Below are 17,949 nucleotides of genomic sequence, written 5' to 3'. Positions count from 1 at the left end.
TTCAAACAAAAGTTGTTCCATTCGTCGAGGCGCATATTTCATCCCCCATAAAACTTTGTCGTAAAGTCAACGGTTTACGAAATATATGGTTTTTTTGCTCTATTTCCGCAACCAAGCGTTTTAGCAAAAGTGTTTCAAACAAAAGTTGTTCCACTCGTCGAGGCGCATATTTCATCCCCTATAAAACTTTGTCGTAAAGTCAACGGTTTACGAGATATAACGTTTTTTTCGCTCTATCTCCGCAACCAAGCGTTTTAGCGAAAAGTGTTTCAAACAAAAGTTGTTCCACTCGTCGAGGCGCATATTTCATCCCCTATAAAACTTTGTCGTAAAGTCAACGGTTTACGAGATATAACGTTTTTTCGCTCTATCTCCGCAACCAAGCGTTTCAGCGAAAAGTGTTTCAAACAAAAGTTGTTTTCCTCGTCGAGGCGCATATTTCATCCCTTATAAAACTTTGTCGTAAAGTTAACGGTTTACGAAATATAACGTTTTTTCGCTCTATCTCCGCAACCAAACGTTTTAGCGAAAAGTGTTTTAAACAAAAGTTGTTCCTTTCGTCGTGGCGCATATTTCATCCCCTATGGAACTTTGTCGTAAAGTCAACGGTTTACAAGATATAACGTTTTTTCGCTTTATCTCCCGAACCAAACGTTTTAGCGAAAAGTGTTTCAAACAAAAGTTGTTCCCTTTGACGCCGCGCATATTTCATCCCTTATGGAACATTGTCGTAAAGTCAACGGTTTACGAGATATAACGTTTTTTCGTTCTATCTCCGCAACCAAGCGTTTTAGCGAAAAGTGTTTCAAACAAAAGTTGTTCCATTCGTCGAGGCGCATGTTTCATCCCCCATAAAACTTTGTCGTAAAGTCAACGGTTTACGAAATATATGGTTTTTTTGCTCTATCTCCGCAACCAAGCGTTTTAGCGAAAAGTGTTTCAAACAAAAGTTGTTCCCCTTGACGCCCCGCATATTTCATCCCTTATAGAACTTTGTCGTAAAGTCAACGGTTCACGAAATATAAGGTTTTTTTGCTCTATCACCGCAACCAAGCGTTTTAGCGAAAAGTGTTTCAAACAAAAGTTGTTCCACTCGTCGAGGCGCATATTTCATCCCCCATAAAACTTTGTCGTAAAGTCAACGGTTTACGAAATATATGGTTTTTTTGCTCTATCTCCGCAACCAAGCGTTTTAGCGAAAAGTGTTTCAAACAAAAGTTGTTCCGCTTGACGAGGCGCATATTTCATCCCTTATGGAACTTTGTCGTAAAGTCAACGGTTTACGAAATATAAGGTTTTTTTGCTCTATCTCTGCAACAAAGCGTTTTAGCGAAATGTGTTTCAAACAAAAATTGTTCCTTTCGTCGTGGCGCATATTTCATCCTCTATGGAACTTTGTCGTAAAGTCAACGGTTTACGAAATATATGGTTTTTTGCTCTATCTCCGCAACCAAGCGTTTTAGCGAAAAGTGTTTCAAACAAAAGTTGTTCCACTCGTTGAGGCGCATATTTCATCCCCTATAAAACTTTGTCGTAAAGTCAACGGTTTACGAGATATAACGTTTTTTCGCTCTATCTCCGCAACCAAGCGTTTCAGCGAAAAGTGTTTCAAACAAAAGTTGTTCTCCTCGTCGAGGCGCATATTTCATCCCCTGTAAAACTTTGTCGTAAAGTCAACGGTTTACGAGATATAACGTTTTTTTCGCTTTATCTCCGCAACCAAGCGTTTTAGCGAAAAGTGTTTCAAACAAAAGTTGTTCCGCTTGACGAGGCGCATATTTCATCCCTTATGGAACTTTGTCGTAAAGTCAACGGTTTACGAAATATAAGGTTTTTTTGCTCTATCTCCGCAACAAAGCGTTTTAGCGAAAAGTGTTTCAAATAAAAGTTGTTCCTTTCGTCGTGGCGCATATTTCATCCCCTATGGAACTTTGTCGTAAAGTCAACGGTTTACGAGATATAACGTTTTTTCGCTTTATCTTCCGAACCAAGCGTTTTAGCGAAAAGTGTTTCAAACAAAAGTTGTTCCACTCGTCAAGGCGCATATTTCATCCCCTATAAAACTTTGTCGTAAAGTTAACGGTTTACGAGATATAACGTTTTTTCGCTCTATCTCCGCAACCAAGGTTTTAGCGAAAAGTGTTTTAAACAATAGTTGTTCCTTTCGTCGTGGCGCATATTTCATCCCCTATGGAACTTTGTCGTAAAGTCAACGGTTTACAAGATATAACGTTTTTTTCGCTTTATCTCCCGAACCAAACGTTTTAGCGAAAAGTGTTTTAAACAAAAGTTGTTCCTTTTGACGCCGCGCATATTTTATCCCTATGGAACTTTGTCGTAAAACTCAACGGTTTACGAAATATAAGGTTTTTTTTGTTCTATCTCCGCAACCAAGCGTTTTTAGCAAAACGTGTTTCAAACAAAAGTTGTTCCATTCGTCGAGGCGCATATTTCATCCCCCATAATAAACTTTGTCGTAAAGTCAACGGTTACGAAATATATGGTTTTTTTGCTCTATTTCCGCAACCAAGCGTTTTAGCCAAAAGTGTTTCAAACAAAAGTTGTTTCCACTCGTCGAGGCGCATATTCATCCCCTATAAACTTTTGTCGTAAAGTCAACGGTTTACGAGATATACGTTTTTTTTCGCTCTATCTCCGCAACCAAAGCGTTTCAGCCGAAAAAGTGTTTCAAACAAAAGTTGTTCCCTTTGACGCCCCGCATATTTCATCCCTTATAGAACTTTGTCGTAAAGTCAACGGTTTACGAGATATAACGTTTTTTTCGTTCTATCTCCGCAACCAAGCGTTTTAGCGAAAAGTGTTTCAAACAAAAGTTGTTCCATTCGTCGAGGCGCATGTTTCATCCCCCATAAAACTTTGTCGTAAAGTCAACGGTTTACGAAATATATGGTTTTTTTGCTCTATCTCCGCAACCAAGCGTTTTAGCGAAAAGTGTTTCAAACAAAAGTTGTTCCCTTTGACGCCCCGCATATTTCATCCCTTATAGAACTTTGTCGTAAAGTCAACGGTTCACGAAATATAAGGTTTTTTTGCTCTATCACCGCAACCAAGCGTTTTAGCGAAAAGTGTTTCAAACAAAAGTTGTTCCCCTTTACGAGGCGCACATTTCATTTCCTATGAAACTTTGTCGTAAAGTCAACGGTTTACGAGATATAACGTTTTTTCGCTTTATCTTCCGAAACCAAGCGTTTTAGCGAAAAGTGTTTCAAACAAAAGTTGTTCCACTCGTCGAGGCGCATATTTCATCCCCTATAAAACTTTGTCGTAAAGTCAACGGTTTACGAGATATAACGTTTTTTCGCTCTATCTCCGCAACCAAGCGTTTTAGCGAAAAGTGTTTTAAACAATAGTTGTTCCTTTCGTCGTGGCGCATATTTCATCCCCTATGGAACTTTGTCGTAAAGTCAACGGTTTACAAGATATAACGTTTTTTCGCTTTATCTCCCGAACCAAACGTTTTAGCGAAAAGTGTTTTAAACAAAAGTTGTTCCTTTTGACGCCGCGCATATTTTATCCCTTATGGAACTTTGTCGTAAAATCAACGGTTTACGAAATATAAGGTTTTTTTGTTCTATCTCCGCAACCAAGCGTTTTAGCGAAAAAGTGTTTCAAACAAAAGTTGTTCCATTCGTCGAGGCGCATATTTCATCCCCCATAAAACTTTGTCGTAAAGTCAACGGTTTACGAAATATATGGTTTTTTTGCTCTATCTCCGCAACCAAGCGTTTTAGCGAAAAGTGTTTCAAACAAAAGTTGTTCCCTTTGGCGCCCCGCATATTTCATCCCTTATAGAACTTTGTCGTAAAGTCAACGGTTCACGAAATATAGGTTTTTTGCTCTATCTCCGCAACCAATCGTTTTAGCGAAAAGTGTTTCAAACAAAAGTTGTTCCATTCGTCGAGGCGCATATTTCATCCCCCATAAAACTTTGTCGTAAAGTCAACGGTTTACGAAATATATGGTTTTTTTGCTCTATTTCCGCAACCAAGCGTTTTAGCAAAAAGTGTTTCAAACAAAAGTTGTTCCACTCGTCGAGGCGCATATTTCATCCCCTATAAAACTTTGTCGTAAAGTCAACGGTTTACGAGATATAACGTTTTTTCGCTCTATCTCCGCAACCAAGCGTTTCAGCGAAAAGTGTTTCAAACAAAAGTTGTTCCCTTTGACGCCCCGCATATTTCATCCCCTATAAAACTTTGTCGTAAAGTCAACGGTTACGAGATATAACGTTTTTTTTGCTTTATCTCCGCAACCAAGCGTTTTAGCGAAAAGTGTTTCAAACAAAAGTTGTTCCATTCGTCGAGGCGCATATTTCATCCCCCATAAACTTTGTCGTAAAGTCAACGGTTTACGAAATATATGGTTTTTTTGCTCTATTTCCGCAACCAAGCGTTTTAGCGAAAAGTGTTTCAAACAAAAGTTGTTCCCCTCTACGAGGCGCACATTTCATCTCCTATGAAACTTTGTCGTAAAGTCAACGGTTTACGAGATATAACGTTTTTTTGCTTTATCTCCGCAACCAAGCGTTTTAGCGAACAGTGTTTCAAACAAAAGTTGTTCCATTCGTCGAGGCGCATATTTCATCCCCCATAAAACTTTGTCGTAAAGTCAACGGTTTACGAAATATATGGTTTTTTTGCTCTATTTCCGCAACCAAGCGTTTTAGCAAAAAGTGTTTCAAACAAAAGTTGTTCCACTCGTCGAGGCGCATATTTCATCCCCTATAAAACTTTGTCGTAAAGTCAACGGTTTACGAGATATAACGTTTTTTCGCTCTATCTCCGCAACCAAGCGTTTCAGCGAAAAGTGTTTCAAACAAAAGTTGTTCCCTTTGACGCCCCGCATATTTCATCCCCTATAAAACTTTGTCGTAAAGTCAACGGTTTACGAGATATAACGTTTTTTTGCTTTATCTCCGCAACCAAGCGTTTTAGCGAAAAGTGTTTCAAACAAAAGTTGTTCCATTCGTCGAGGCGCATATTTCATCCCCCATAAAACTTTGTCGTAAAGTCAACGGTTTACGAAATATATGGTTTTTTTGCTCTATTTCCGCAACCAAGCGTTTTAGCGAAAAGTGTTTCAAACAAAAGTTGTTCCACTCGTCGAGGCGCATATTTCATCCCCTATAAAACTTTGTCGTAAAGTCAACGGTTTACGAGATATAAGGTTTTTTTGCTCTATCTCCGCAACCAAGCGTTTCAGCGAAAAGTGTTTCAAACAAAAGTTGTTCTCCTCGTCGAGGCGCATATTTCATCCCCTGTAAAACTTTGTCGTAAAGTCAACGGTTTACGAGATATAACGTTTTTTCGCTCTATCTCCGCAACCAAGCGTTTTAGCGAAAAGTGTTTCAAACAAAAGTTGTTCCCCTTGACGACGCGCATATTTCATCCCCTATAGAACTTTGTCATAAAGTCAAATACGCCCTCGCCCTGGCGCCCAGTCCATCCGCCAAGGCGCTCACTTGTTGCAAAATGCGTAGTGTCGAATAGAACAACGTTAGTCGAACACGACGGCCACTGTGACTGTGACACAAAAACGACTAACAGCGAACGAAATAGTGGTTGAGACAGTGACTGTGACTGAACCGTAACTGAGACAGGAACTGCCTGATTTTTTTCGAGTGCAGGTTAGGTTATAGGGTGCCTGGAAAGTTGATTTTTCAAATATAATTTTCCCTTGTGTATTTTGTCGAGATATACACGAATCTGTGGTCCAAAGTTGTCAAATAATTTTTTTTAATTTTTTATTAACAAAAAACTGATTTTTCAAATTTTCAATCGCTTATAACTCCTAAACGGTGAGAGATAGAAGGTCGGTGGTAAGGACCAAAGTTGTAGAACTCGACGAGATCTATAAGTAGCATCAAGATTTGTTTCGATATCTCTAACCGTTAAAAAGTTATAGCGAAGCAAATGTTTGAAACAAAAAAAAAGTTACAAGATGAATTTCTTTAGTTACGCCGGTTTAGTATCTTGTAGTCCCAAGTGAGTACTAGCCTCACGTAAAATTTCGTTACAAACGTTCGAGCCGTTTCCGAGATATTAATTCTTAAATATTTCTTGTTTAACTTTGAAACGGTGAGAGATAGGGGGTTGGTGGTAAGGACCAAAGTTGTAGATCTCGACGAGTACAACAAGGTTCGTTAACTCTACAGTTTATATCTGCAACGGTTAAGATGTTACAGTGAAATAATCGTCAAAAATTTATTTAAAAATTAAAAAAAAATACAAGATGAATTTTCTTAGTTACGCCGCTTTAGTATCTTGTAGTTCCAAGTAATTATTAGCTTCAGGTAAAATTTCGTGACAAACGATCGAACGGTTTTGGAGATATAAATTTTTAAATTTTTCAAGTTTTTGAAAAATCGTCTAAGTTCTATAAAGGCTTTCGGGGACCCAAAATTGGTACTCGGGAAGTATATACCAGTCGATTCAAGACGTCGAGAAACGCGTTTTGACACCCTAAATTTTGGACCGATTTTTGGAATTTTTGAAATTTTTTTGAAATTTTTCAGTCCTGTCTTACATTTCGTTGGAAAAACCGGTCAAGTTACGACTGTACCAATCGATTCAGAAGGTTGAGAAACGCGTTTTGGCACTACAAATTTTGGACCGATTTTTGGAATTCTTGAAATTTTTTTTTTGAATTTTTTTCCAAGTCCTACAAAAGATTTTTGTTACTAAAAATTGGTACTGGAAAACCCTATACGAGTCGATTCAGAACGTCGAGAAACGCGTTTTGGCACGACAAATTTTGGACCGATTTTTGGAATTTTTTTTTTGAAATTTTTGAGACCTAACCTTTCGAGACAAAACTTTAATATTCCGGATTTAACCTTTTTCCAGACCTAACCTTTTTGAGATTTAACTTTTTTTTTTTTTTTTTTTTTTTTAATATTCCGCTGTTTTTCGAGATTTAACCTTTTCCAGACCTAACTCTTTTTTTTTTTTTTGAGACCTAACCTTTTTTTTTTTTTTTTAGATTCGACTTTGACCTTTGGAGACCTAACTCCCCCCCCTTTGAAGTTAGGTCTCGACTTTGGGTATTTTCAATGTGGTGGTTGCGGTTTGATTGGCAGTTCTAACCGAGTTGGGTTTGGGTTTGGGTTTGGGTTTGGGTTTGGGTTTGGGTTTGGGTTTGGGTTTGGGTTTGGGTTTGGGTTTGGGTTTGGGTTTGGGTTTGGGTTTGGGTTTGGGTTTGGGTTTGGGTTTGGGTTTGGGTTGGGTTTGGGTTTGGGTTTGGGTTTGGGTTTGGGTTTGGGTTTGGGTTTGGGTTTGGGTTTGGGTTTGGGTTTGGGTTTGGGTTTGGGTTTGGGTTTGGGTTTGGGTTTGGGTTTGGGTTTGGGTTTGGGTTTGGGTTTGGTTTGGGTTTGGGTTGGGTTGGTTTGGGTTGGGTTAGGTTAGGTTAGGTTAGGTTAGGTTAGGTTAGGTTAGGTTAGGTTAGGTTCCCTCTCGTTGTGCGCCACCTTGTCGTGGTGAGAGGGCTCTCCCGGTGGCTCTGGGCCCCGATCCTGGGCGGACTTGTCCGCTTGGGAGACGGGCCGCGGGCCGCTGGGGGTCTAAGAGCGCACGGTGCGGGGCCCGCCCGGGTCTTCGACCTGGATGGTTCCCGCACAAGAGGTGGCCAGCGACTCCTTAGGGCTCCCCGCTAGAGGGGATAAGTCCCATCGCTGGTAGGGGATGGGGACCCCCGACTTCAAACCCCCGGTGAACCGGCACCGTTAGGGGAGGATTTCTATCCTCCCCCCGGTTCGGGGAGTCCCGATCCTTTGGGGGGGCCCAGGGAGAAGGAACCTGGGGGGGAGCGCCGGAGAGGGGGGGCCCTCCATTTGGAGAACCCCGCTTCCTCTCTTTGGCGCGTGGGGGGGAGGGGGTGGCGGTGGTGGGGTGTGTGGGGGGGGCTCCGCCTTTCGGGGCCCCTTCTCCTCCCTCTTCCGCCTCCCTTTCCTTTCCCCGGGGATGGGTATGTGACTGGGGAGGTCGCCGGGGCCGCCCGGACGTTTCCGGGGTCGGGGCCCGGCGACAAGGGATGGGACGGTTCCCGGGGCCGCTCGGACTTACTCCGAGGTCGGGGCCCGGGGATTGGGCCGCCGGGGCCGCTTGGGGGTAACCCGAGGTCTGGGCCTGGCGGCGACGTGGGACGGGTAACCCGTCGGGACGGCTCCTGCGTCCCCTCGAAGTCGTCCCGGCGGGTAGGCGGAGCTCCCTCTCCGTGGAGGGCATTGCCCCGCGGAGGGGGGGCGTGCCGGTCGCCACGGCGGGCAAGTCCCTGGAGGAGGCGCAGCCTCCTGGGACCCATCCGTCCGTGGGGCCCCCCGGGTGGCGCCACCCATCACGGTGCCCGGGACGTCGGAGGCCCGGGACCCCTGAAAGCCCGCGATGCCGTGGGCCTTGATGCCCCGGTCCGCGGGTCAGTAAGGGGCGGGAGCCCAGTGCCGGGGATGGTTATTCCCCCGGCCCGAGGCATATGCCGACCCCCCGGGGGAACTCGGGGCCCCGTCCCGGGGCCAATTTATTGGTCCTCGGGTGGGTGAGGGCACGCCCGGTCGGTGGAGCCGTGATGGGAAGCGGGATACTCTACATTTCTTTTCATAATGTCTTTTGTGTCGGGTAAGGGGAAGCGCTATAAGCGCAGATTAGGATTAGCGAGTGACTCCGAGTCGGAGGAGGAGTCCCACGCGGATGAGGGCCGCTCACGAAAGTTGGCCAGAGGCGAGACTGCCGCGGGAGGCAGGGAGGGAGGCGTCTCGCCAGCGCCGTCGCTGGTCTCCACGGTGGCCGAAATTTCGGACACTGTGTTGGACAGCGGCGGTGAGCCATCAGTGGGCGGGGGTGGCCCCGTCAAGGAGGGAGAGAAGGGAAAGGGGAGGGGGAGGCCAGCCACCACAGGCGATTTTGCTCAATTGGCTCGGGCCAAGGAGCGCCTGGTGGAGGCTTCCCGTAAGGAGTTGGCCCTAGAGGAAGAAAGGGCCATACTGGACCCCATGACCGGGCTTTCGGAGAAGCTCCGGAAACAGGGGTCCGGTATGATGGAAAGGTACGCGGAGGAGTACCGGAGGGCGCCGGTCAATGACCTGGCTGCTGCTATCGCGATGAGTGTCGAGGCCGTGCTTAAGTGCACTGGAATTTCCAAGGGCCTAAAAGGCAGCATCGCGAAGCAAATTAGGGAGGAGACCTGCAGGGCAGCGGCGTGTGCTACGCTGCTGTCGCTGCAGGCTCAAAAGCCGCCGGAGGAGAGGGAGGCCGATGAGATGGCCGCTCTCCGGAGAGAGTTGGAGGCCGCTCGGAAAGAGAGCGGCCAGCTCAGGGAGGAGAACCGGGCCCTCCGGGATAGGGCGGCCGAACTGCCGTCCTTGGAGCGGCGACAGGCGGCCGCTAGGTTTGGATCGCCGTCCCCGCACGGGGGGACTCGTGAGACGCGGCTCTCTCTGCCGTGCGTCGAGGGACACACGGCGATGGACATGGACCCGCCCCCTTCCCCGCCGCGGTCGGTGGGGAGAGGCGAGGGCGGGCCGGTCCTGGGCGAGGGGACCCGCGGGACGGGGGGGGGACCGGGCGGCGGGGGCGGCGGCGGGTTGGTCGCGCTCCCCCCGCTCGTGCTCCCCACGCTGGGGGGGAGGGAGAGGAGCATCCCGGACGAGGGGGCCGTGAGCGCCCAAATTGGGCGCTTGCTCGCCGGGGTGGACCTCAAAGCGGCCTTCATGGCCCGGCTGGACGCCATTTTTGGGGAGTGGCTGGCCGAGAGACCCGGGGTGGTGGCCGCAGCCGCGGGTCGGGGGGCCCGCCGGTCCGGCGGCGTCGGGGGGGGTGGGCCGTCCGCGGCTGGTCCGCTGGGCGGCCCCTCCCTCCCCGTCGCCGGCGGGACGGCTGGGGCCCCTTCTCCTCCTCCTCCCGGGGGTGAGGGCGGCGATGGGGACGGCGGCGGCAAGGGTCGCCAAAAAAAGAAGAGGAAGAAAAAGGGGGGCAGGGGACCCGGGGGCTCGGGTGCGGGCACCTCTGGTCCTGCGGCGGCGGGGGCTGCTGCGCCGGGCCCGCCGGCCGTTGGGCCGGCGGGCGCGGGCGGGGCGGCCTCCGGCGCGGGCCCCGCCCCGGTTCCTCCGGGGGGCGGCGGGGCGACTCGCTCGTATGCGAGCGTCGCCTCCGCCGCCCCCTCGGGGGCCCGGGGTGGTGCTGCCCGGCGGGGTAAGGATAAAGGTAAGGGTAAGGGCGGTGCTGCCGGGGATGGGCGGGGGGCTCCGGTGCCCTCCGCCCCCCCGGCGGCAGCCGCCGACGTGACGGTGCGACGCGCGTCGGGTGGCAAGGCGAGGAGGACGCCGGCCACCCGGGCGGTCGCCGTCACGTGCGAGGATGGGGCCTATGCGGAGACCCTGAGGGAGGCCAGGTCAAAGATAGACCTGGCGTCTCTCGGGGTCTCCGAGGTCAGGCCCAGAAGGGCGCAGACAGGGGCTCTGCTCCTGGAAGTCCCCAATAGGGACGGCCAGGACGGAGCCGACCGCCTGGCGGAGAAACTCCGCCAGGTGTTGGAAGGAAAGAAGGGTGTTAGGGTCACCCAGCCGGTCAAAATGGCCGAACTTAGGCTGGGTGGCCTGGAGGAATCGGTCACGCCCGACGAAATCAGTCGGGCGTTGGCCGACAAAGGGGGGTGTCCTGTCGGGGACATTAAGTTGGGGGAGCCCAGGAGAGCCCCGGGCGGCCTCTTCACCGTCTGGGCGCGATGCCCCTTGGCGGCGGCGAACCGGATCGCCGCCGTCGATGGGGGGCGCCTAGTGGTGGGGGGCTGGTTCCGGGTGCGGGCGGAGCTCCTGGGCGTGCGCCCTCTGCAGTGCTTTAGATGCCTGCAGAGGGGGCACGTCAGGAGCGTATGCGGTAGCAAGGAGGACAGGAGTGACACTTGCTACCGCTGCGGGGGAGCGGGGCACCGGGCGGCCGGGTGTACGGCGCCCGTAAAATGCCCCGTGTGCGCGAGGGCGGGCCGCCCGTGCGGTCACCGAGTGGGCGGTCCGCAGTGCGGCGCCCCGGTGGTCCGGGGCGGCCTGCCTCCGGCGCGGGAGGCGCGCTCGGGCGCTGCCGCGCCGGGGAACGCGGGGAGCGGCGGGCCCCCTTCCGGGGGCTCTAGCCCGGTACTGGGCGGGGCCGCTGCCGCTGTTGCTGCGGCGGCGACCGAGGGGCCTATGGAGGTGGACCCCTTGCCGGAGGGGGGCGGGGGGCCGCCCTGCCGCAGAGGGAATCGCGGGACGACCCTAAGGGCGCGGAGGACGCCTCGTTGAGTGTCCACAATGCGCCTTAGGGTCGTCCAGGCGAACCTCAACCACGCCCGCCGTGCCCAGGACCTGTTTATGCAGCGGCTCCTGGAGCGCGGCGGGGCGGTCGGGGTGGTTGCGGAGCCGTACCGGGTCCCGCCGGGGGACCCCGTTTGGCTCCGCAATGACGGCGGCACCGTAGCGGTAACGTGGCCGCGCGGTGCTGCCGTCTCCTTTGGGATGGGGGGACAGGGGGCCTCCTATGTGTGGGCCCGGGGGGGGGAGGTGGACATCGTCGCGGTGTACCTCCCTCCCTCCTGGCCTCTTCGGCGGGTCCAGCAACAGCTGGACGAATTGGGGGCTCGCATCAGAGCCTCCCTGGGACGGCCGACCCTGGTGGCGGGGGACTTCAACGCAAAAGCCGCGTCTTGGGGTTCCCCGCACACCGATGTCAGGGGGGAGGTCGTTGAGCACTGGGCGGCGGAACTTGGCCTCGTCCTGCTCAACGTCGGCGGAGTCCCGACGTGCGTGGCGTGGAGGGGGGAGTCTATCGTGGACCTCACGTGGGCCTCCCCCTCTGCGCGTCCCTGGGTTAGGGACTGGCGCGTCGTGGACGACGTCGAAACGTTGTCGGACCACCGATACATAGAGATGGAGATCGCGGTGGGCCGGGGAAGGGCCCCGGGGGGATGGCGGGACCGGCGCCGGGACGCGCCCGGGCCGTTTAAAAGGTGGGCCGTGGGGAGGCTGGATTGCGACCGGCTCCGCGGCTTCCTCGAGGCTGGGACGTGGTCGGGCGCCGGGGGCCCTCCGCCTGGGGCGGACCGCGCGGAGTGCGGGGCGCGTGCCCTGTCGGGTCTTCTCGCCCGGGCGTGCGACTTCGCGATGCCCAGGGTGGGACGACAGGTCCGGCGGTCGGTGTACTGGTGGTCCGACGAGCTGGCCGGGCTGCGGCGGGCCGCGGTTACGGCCAGGAGAGGCTGGACGAGAGCCAGGAGGAGAAGGGGCTCCTCCCCGTCGCCCGGGCTCCTCGCCACCGTCGAGGAGGCCTGGGATGGGTACAGGGCCGCGAGGAGGCTCCTTGGCCGCGCTATAGCCGCGGCCAAAAATAGGGCCTGGGAGGAGCTCCTCCGCACCATCGACGACGATCCGTGGGGGAGACCCTATCGGATCGTCATGGGTAAGATGGTGCGGGGGAGCGGGGCCCCTCCTCCCCCGCGTGCCGGGGGAGAAGGGGACCCGATGAGGGAAATCGTGGAGGCCCTCTTCCCGGCGGATCCGGCGGAAGCCGGGCCGCCGCCGGCTGGGCGGAGCCAACGAGGGCCCCCCCCGGACGGCGAAGGGTGGAGGGTCTCCGCGAATGAGATCCGCGAGGCCATCAGGCGGCTCCGGGGTGGGGGGGTGAAAGCCCCCGGCCCGGATGGTATCCCTGGGCGGGTAATCGCCTGCTCGGGCGGCCTGCTGGAGGGCTCTCTCCGCCGGGTTTACGACGCCTGCCTGGAGGAGGGGGTTTTCCCCGGGGTGTGGAAGGAGGCGCGCCTCGTGCTCCTCCCGAAGGAGGGCAGGCCGCCCGGGGACCCCTCGAGTTACCGCCCGATTTGCCTTTTGGGCGAGCTCGGGAAGGTGCTCGAGAGGGTATTGGCCTCGCGGATCTTACGGTGCCTGGGGGCCGACGGGGCTCGTGGTTTACACGAGTCCCAGTTCGGCTTTAGGCGGGGGAGGTCCACCATCGACGCCATCGGGGAGGTGGAGTCGATGGTGGCCCGCGGCATGGAGGAGGGGGGGGGGGTTGATCGCGGTGTCCCTAGACATCAAAAACGCTTTCAACTCCCTCCCCTGGTGCCACATCAGGGGGGCACTGAGGAGGGGGGGGGTGCCTCCGTACCTCCGTAGGGTGGTGCGGAGCTACCTCTCCAATAGGTGGCTGTTGGTGGGGGCGGGGCCCGGCGAGCCGGCTCGCCGGGTCCCGGTGACGCGCGGGGTCCCGCAGGGGTCGGTGTTAGGGCCGCTCTTGTGGATCCTCGCGTTCGACAGCGTCCTCAGGGTCCCCCTGCCCCCCGGTTGCCGGGTCGTGTGTTACGCGGATGACACACTAGTCCTGGCGGCTGGGGGAGAAAGATGGGAGGCGGAGGCGCGGGCGGGCGATGCGGTGGCCGCCGTGGTCGGACGCATCGGGGCCTTGGGCCTTCGCGTCTCGGTCGATAAGACCGAGGCGATGGCCTTTGGCCCGGGGAGGGCGAGGCCCGGGTTCGTCCGGGTGGCGGGCGGCCGAGTGGAGATCGGCCGCTCCATCCGGTACCTGGGCCTGGTGTTGGACGACCGCGGGCGATACCGCGAGCACTTTGCTCGCCTCGCGCCTCGCCTGGGGAAAGCCGCGGCGGCGCTGTCGCGGCTGCTCCCCAATGTGGGGGGCCCGGGGGGGGGGACCCGACGGCTGTACGCGTCGGTGGTCCTCTCCATGGCGCTCTACGGAGCGCCAATCTGGGCCCGGGAGGGGAGAGGGGTCGACCTGGACCGGGCGATGGCCCCCCTGCGTCCGGTCGAGCGCAGGATGGCCGTTCGCCTGTCCAGGTCGTACCGTACGGTGGCGGTGGCGGCCGGCGCCGTCCTCGCGTGTGTCCCGCCCTGGGACCTGGTCGCGCGGGCTAGGGCCGACGCGTACTGGGCCCTTAGGGCGGCGAGGCTGCGCGGAGGGGGGGAGGTGACCGCGAGGGCCGTGGGTGAGGCGGGGGAGGCCGCCCGCCGGGAGATGATGGCGCGGTGGAAGCGCCGGCTCCTGGCGGGGGACCTCCGGTACGGCCGCAGAACTGTGGAGGCGGTCGGCCCGCTTCTGGATCAGTGGGTCGACGTGGCGAGGGGAAGGGTCACCTTCCATGTGGCGCAGGTGGTCTCCGGGCACGGGTGCTTCGGGGACTACCTGTGCCGCATAGGCAAAGAGGGCGGCGCTGGCTGCCACCAGTGCGGGGACGCGGCCGACTCGGCGCAGCACGCCTTGTCGGCGTGTCCCGCGCACAACGAGGCGAGGCGGGCGTTGGTGGAGACCATTCGCCCGTCGGACCTCTCCCTGGGGGCGGTCGTGCGGGTCGCGACCGCCTCCCGGGAAAATTGGAGGGCGTTCTCCTCCTTCTGCTCCGCGATCATGGAGCGGAGGGAGGCGGACGAGAGGGTAAGGAGGGGGGAGGTTAGTCCACCCTCCTCGCCCTCTGCGGATGGGCGGGGCGGTGACGAGGGTCGCCGCCGCCGCTGTCTCCGGGGGATCCCGGCGCATCTTAGAGATGCGGGGATTACCCGGAGGGGAGAGGGATGACGGTATGGGGGGGCTGCGGGGGGGGACGACCGGACGCAACTAGCGTCGGGCTTCCTCCATCGTTTGCCTCCCCGCCGTCGATCGGATAGCCGGGGGGGCTCTCGCTGGAGCGAGGGCCCTTACTTGGGATGGTCGGCGGGGGGAGGAGTGGGGTGTCGGGCGCCTGGGCCCGCGTGCCTTCTTTGGGAGGGGCGGGCCTGGTGGCCCCCCCCCTCCTTTCCCCGCTGAGGACGCGCCGCTCCGGTTGATGGGAGCGGTGACGTTGAGAGGCGGAACGGGCGGGGCGGCGCTGCGTCGATAGCGTCGACGACGGCGGCGCCGCCTCGCCCTCCCCCGGCCCGCGTTGTTGGAGCCCGACGCTGGCCGGGGTGTGTAGGCGGGTGGACGGGCGAGCGCGTCGTGTGATGCCGCCCGTTTGCCCGCCCCCCTCCGCCCGGTACCGGGGTGTTGGAACCGGGCGAGAGGCATGATGCTGCGCGCCCCCCCCTCTGAATCTCTCCCCCACGTCGGGGAGCGGAGGGAGGGGTGCGCAGTCGGGGTAGGCGGCCTTCGCGACAAGTTCGGGGCGGGGACCGGGATCCCCGTTCGGCTGACCGACCCCGGCGGGAGGTAGACTCGGGGGGTAGATGGCCCCCCTCGGGTTGGGGAGGGGCGGGAGGGGGTTTTGTCCCCTTCCCGTCCCTCCACGGGAGGAAGGGTCGCCGGACCCATAAGGCGCGGGCTCCCCGGAAGTAATGCTACAGCGGTTCCCGGGGAGCTCGATAAAACGCCCAGACGGCCATCCGGAGTGGTTTTAGTCGGTAGGCCTGCCCGTTGCACTCCGAGGGTGCGAGACCGCACAGGTCCGATTCGCATCCGAGGGGGCGGGAGTCCGACATACCCCGGGTTATTCCCGGAGGCCCGGGGATCCATGAGGATTTCCACTCCGTCAAAAAAAAAAAAAAAAAAAAAAAAAAAAAAAAAAAAAAAAAGGTTAGGTTAGGTTAGGTTAGGTTAGGTTAGGTTAGGTTAGGTTAGGTTAGGTTAGGTTAGGTTAGGTTAGGTTAGGTTCCCTCTCGCGGTGCGCCACCTTGTCGTGGTGAGAGGGCTCCCCTGATGGTCCTTGTGGCCTTGATCCCGGGTGGACTTGTCCGCTTGGGAGACGGGCCGCGGGCCGTCGGGGGTCTAAGAGCGCACCGTACGGCCTCGGCTGTACGTGTACGGGAGGGAGAGAAGGAAAACTCTGTAAAACCCGGTGAAGGACACACTGTCAACAAACCAAATTTATGGAAGATGCCCAAAAAGAAGAAGGATGTTACCGGCCCAGGGGTACTCGGAGCCCCAGGGCCCGGCGCGCAGGGGGGTATAGTCCCGGCCCCCCCCGCGTCGTCATCGAGCGGCGGGCATCTTGCGTTAGTGGGGGTGTCCGGAGCCTCGTGGAAGAGGCTCTGGTCCGGCGACGGGGATAACGTCGTCGAGGGGGTGGTGCGTGCGGCCCTGGTGCGGGACGCGCGCTCTCGCGATTGGGACGGCCTCGTCCAGGCGTGGGACGAGGTCTTCCTCAGGTGGCGGGCAGATGGGGGGAGCGATGCGGTCATGGTGGACCTCATCGCTCGCCTAGTCTGGGACCGAGAGGGGAGGGCCGAGCACTTCAAGGAGAAGCGTGAGGCCCTCCTTGAAAGGTGTCGGGATCTCGAGGAGGAGATCAGGGGCCTGCGCGAGTCCCATGAGAGGGAGGTCCGGGACCTGCGCGAGGCCCTTAATGGTGAGGTTGCTCGGGGTCTGCGGGAGGCTGTCGGGCAAGGGCTCCGGTCCCGGTTGGAGGGTCTTCTGACCCGGAGCCCCGAGAGAGTGAGCCGGGGCACCGGCTCTGGGCATGTGGACGTCGTTAACCGGCGAGTTGGGCCGGGGCGTCCCATGCCCGGAAAGAGGGTCTCCAGGGGGACTGATCCCGTAGTGTGGGATCCGCCCCCTGGGGTTAAGGTAGTGGACCGCTGCGTCGGCACGGACCCGGTCGGGTGCGTGGACCGTTCGGTCGGCCCCGACTGTCCGGGCGGCCGGCGCGCGGTCGACGAGAGGGATCCCGCTTTAGGGACGTCGGGGGGCGGGGGGGGACACTGGCCAAAACGCACGGCCTTGTTCCCCCCAACCTCCGAGCGAGAGGGGTGGCCCCGGGTCGGGCGCCGGGAGGGCAGTCATGTGCTTCCGGTGCCTGGTCCGGGGCCACATTGGGCGTGACTGTCGGGGCCCGTATCGTGGCAATTTATGCTATCGGTGCGGGGCTCCGGGTCACGTGGCGAGGGGGTGCAGTGGGGCACTTAGGTGCCCAGTCTGCGCCGGTTCCGGGGGGGTCGCCGACCACAAGTTGGGGTCGGCGAGCTGCCCCGCCCGGCGGTCGGGAGGACGGCCGTGTAAGGGCAGTGGCGGCGAGGCGGAAATTCCGAGAGAGGAAGAGGGCCGTCGGGGGTGGGGGGTTTGCCCCCCTCCCCCCCCGGCGGCCCGGCGAGCAGGCGGGGCTGGCTCGCGCGGGGCGTGGGTGGGGGGGACTTGTCCCCCTCCCCTGTACGGGAGGGCCCGGAAGCGGGCGGACAGGGCGGGACATGGGGCTTCCGCGGGGCTGGATGAGGGCCCCGCGGGACCCGCGTTGTTGGAGGTGCTCGCCGGGATCGCGAGCAGTGTCGCGATCCTGGCGAGACGAGTGTGGGGGGGCGAGGGATGCGGCGTCACTCGTGGGCGTGGCTCCCTCGCTCTTTCCCGGCGGGTGCGCGGGAGCGGGGTCAAGTGGCCCCCTCCGCGCCCGTAGGCCGGTGTTGGTGGTGGCGCGCCGGTTCCGGGTCCCTTTCTGGGACCCCCGGGACCGGCGCGCTGGATTGGGGGATGGCCCGGGGGGGGGGCTATCGGGACGGGCCGCTCGCGGCCCTCTCTCGTTTCTCCCCCTCCTGAGCGGATGGTGGGGCGGGGCCCTCGCGGTGTGAGCGAGAGTCCGCGCTCGGAGGGACGGTGGAGGGGGGGGCGGAGCGACTGGCGCCTGGGCTTACGCGCCTCCTTGTGAGGGGCGGGCCCCGTGCCTTGCTCTTTGGCCCCCCTCCTCATCGAAGACGCGCCGCTTCCGGTGGCGGGGGCGGTGGCGTCACGGGATGGAACGGGCGGGGCGGTGCCGCGTCGTACTTAACGACGGCGGCGCCGCCTCGCCCGCCCCCCGGCCCGCGTCGTTTACGGACGCCGGTTGGGGTGTGAGTGGGCGGGTTTGCGGGCGAGCGCGTAGTAGTGCCGCCCGCTTACCCGCCTCCCTCCGCCCGGTCCTGGGGAGTTTGGGACCGGGCGAGAGGCATGATGCTGCGCGCCCCCCCCTCTGATTCTCTCCCCCACGTCGGGGAGCGGAGGGAGGGGTGCGCAGTCGGGG

General features: G+C 57.6%; 2 protein-coding genes across 3 annotated transcripts; both read left to right on the top strand.

Annotated features, from left to right (window-relative positions):
- Window positions 1-7,416: 7,416 nt before the first annotated feature.
- LOC118648052 lies at window positions 7,417-17,411 on the top strand. 2 transcript variants are annotated; one of them, XM_036294254.1, is made up of 2 exons: window positions 7,417-7,449; window positions 15,540-17,411. In XM_036294254.1, exon 2 carries the CDS (start codon window positions 15,663-15,665, stop codon window positions 16,782-16,784), a length of 1,122 nt encoding a protein of 373 aa, XP_036150147.1. In that variant the 5' UTR covers window positions 7,417-7,449; window positions 15,540-15,662; the 3' UTR covers window positions 16,785-17,411. The 2 variants fall into 2 exon arrangements, with proteins under 2 accessions (XP_036150147.1, XP_036150146.1); XM_036294253.1 differs by having other exon boundaries at window positions 7,422-7,464.
- Window positions 8,615-11,287, top strand: LOC118648051 (homeotic protein female sterile-like). The gene has a single exon (XM_036294252.1). It carries the CDS (start codon window positions 8,615-8,617, stop codon window positions 11,285-11,287), a length of 2,673 nt encoding a protein of 890 aa, XP_036150145.1.
- Window positions 17,412-17,949: the final 538 nt, after the last annotated feature.

Source organism: Monomorium pharaonis, unplaced genomic scaffold (genome assembly GCF_013373865.1).
Source record: "Monomorium pharaonis isolate MP-MQ-018 unplaced genomic scaffold, ASM1337386v2 scaffold_147, whole genome shotgun sequence".
Lineage (NCBI taxonomy): Eukaryota > Metazoa > Arthropoda > Insecta > Hymenoptera > Formicidae > Monomorium > Monomorium pharaonis.
Note: the sequence above shows the minus strand (reverse complement) of the source record. Positions and strands in the feature narration are given on the sequence as shown.